We start from the raw sequence: 784 nt of genomic DNA on the forward strand, positions 1-784 counted from the left end.
CCCCCCCGCGCGAGGCCCGGTCACATGGAGCCCAGGGGCTCCCCGTAGCGGATCTTCTGGCCCGCCTTCAGGTTGAAGGTGAAGTCCCTGGGGGCCTCGAAGAGCAGCACGATGGTGGAGCCCAGGTTGAACTCGCCCAGGTGCTCGCCCTTCCTCATGGCCACGCCCTCGCGGTTGTTGTTGGAGATGTAGCTGAAGTCGTTGTACGAGCCTTTGCTGTAGCGGGGGGCGTTGGTGCGCAGCTCCTGCAGTGGGGGGAGGGAGAAATATTGGGTCAGTGCCTTTTAATACTTAGGTCGCCGTGTAAACCCACGGATGTAGCCTTAGCGACATGCAACCCATAATAGGGCGCAGACAGTAATATGGGATGGAGGGGGATAGTGTGAGGAGGTTTAGATGAGCAGCAGCGTTCGTGAATGAGGTCACATCCTGTCACGCTGACAACAGACGGCTTGCACTATACTTGAACACCACATAGCCGTGGTGTGCGCATGCGCTAGCAGGTGATCCACCTTACCAGGGTTTGACTCTCTCGCCTAGTAACCCACATGGCTATTTAACCATGGCAACCGCAACACACTCGCTGATCACCTAACAACAAGGTCAACATCAACAACATGAAAAAGGGTACCAGCAAACAAAAGTGGCAACAGCTGCAGCTATTCATGACAGGGAGACCATTGTCGTGAGCAATTTCAAGGTTTCCACACGTTCTTGAACATCAAAATTCAAGGACTTGTCAAGCACTTTCCAAACCCAGTTCCCTCAGATTCAAGGACCCAGC

General features: G+C 54.3%; 1 protein-coding gene across 4 annotated transcripts in view; it reads right to left on the reverse strand.

Annotated features, from left to right (window-relative positions):
* The window catches only part of pisd (phosphatidylserine decarboxylase), a 19974-nt gene continuing 19190 nt past the window's right edge, over positions 1-784 (reverse strand). For all 4 annotated transcript variants that reach the window (XM_067251051.1, XM_067251048.1, XM_067251046.1 and 1 more), the window contains one exon: positions 1-245. In XM_067251051.1, the coding sequence (XP_067107152.1) occupies positions 21-245 (225 nt within the window). In that variant the 3' untranslated portion in view covers positions 1-20. The remainder of the gene's footprint in view (positions 246-784) is intronic.

The sequence above is a fragment of the Osmerus mordax genome, chromosome 14 (assembly GCF_038355195.1).
Source record: "Osmerus mordax isolate fOsmMor3 chromosome 14, fOsmMor3.pri, whole genome shotgun sequence".
Classification (NCBI taxonomy): domain Eukaryota; kingdom Metazoa; phylum Chordata; class Actinopteri; order Osmeriformes; family Osmeridae; genus Osmerus; species Osmerus mordax.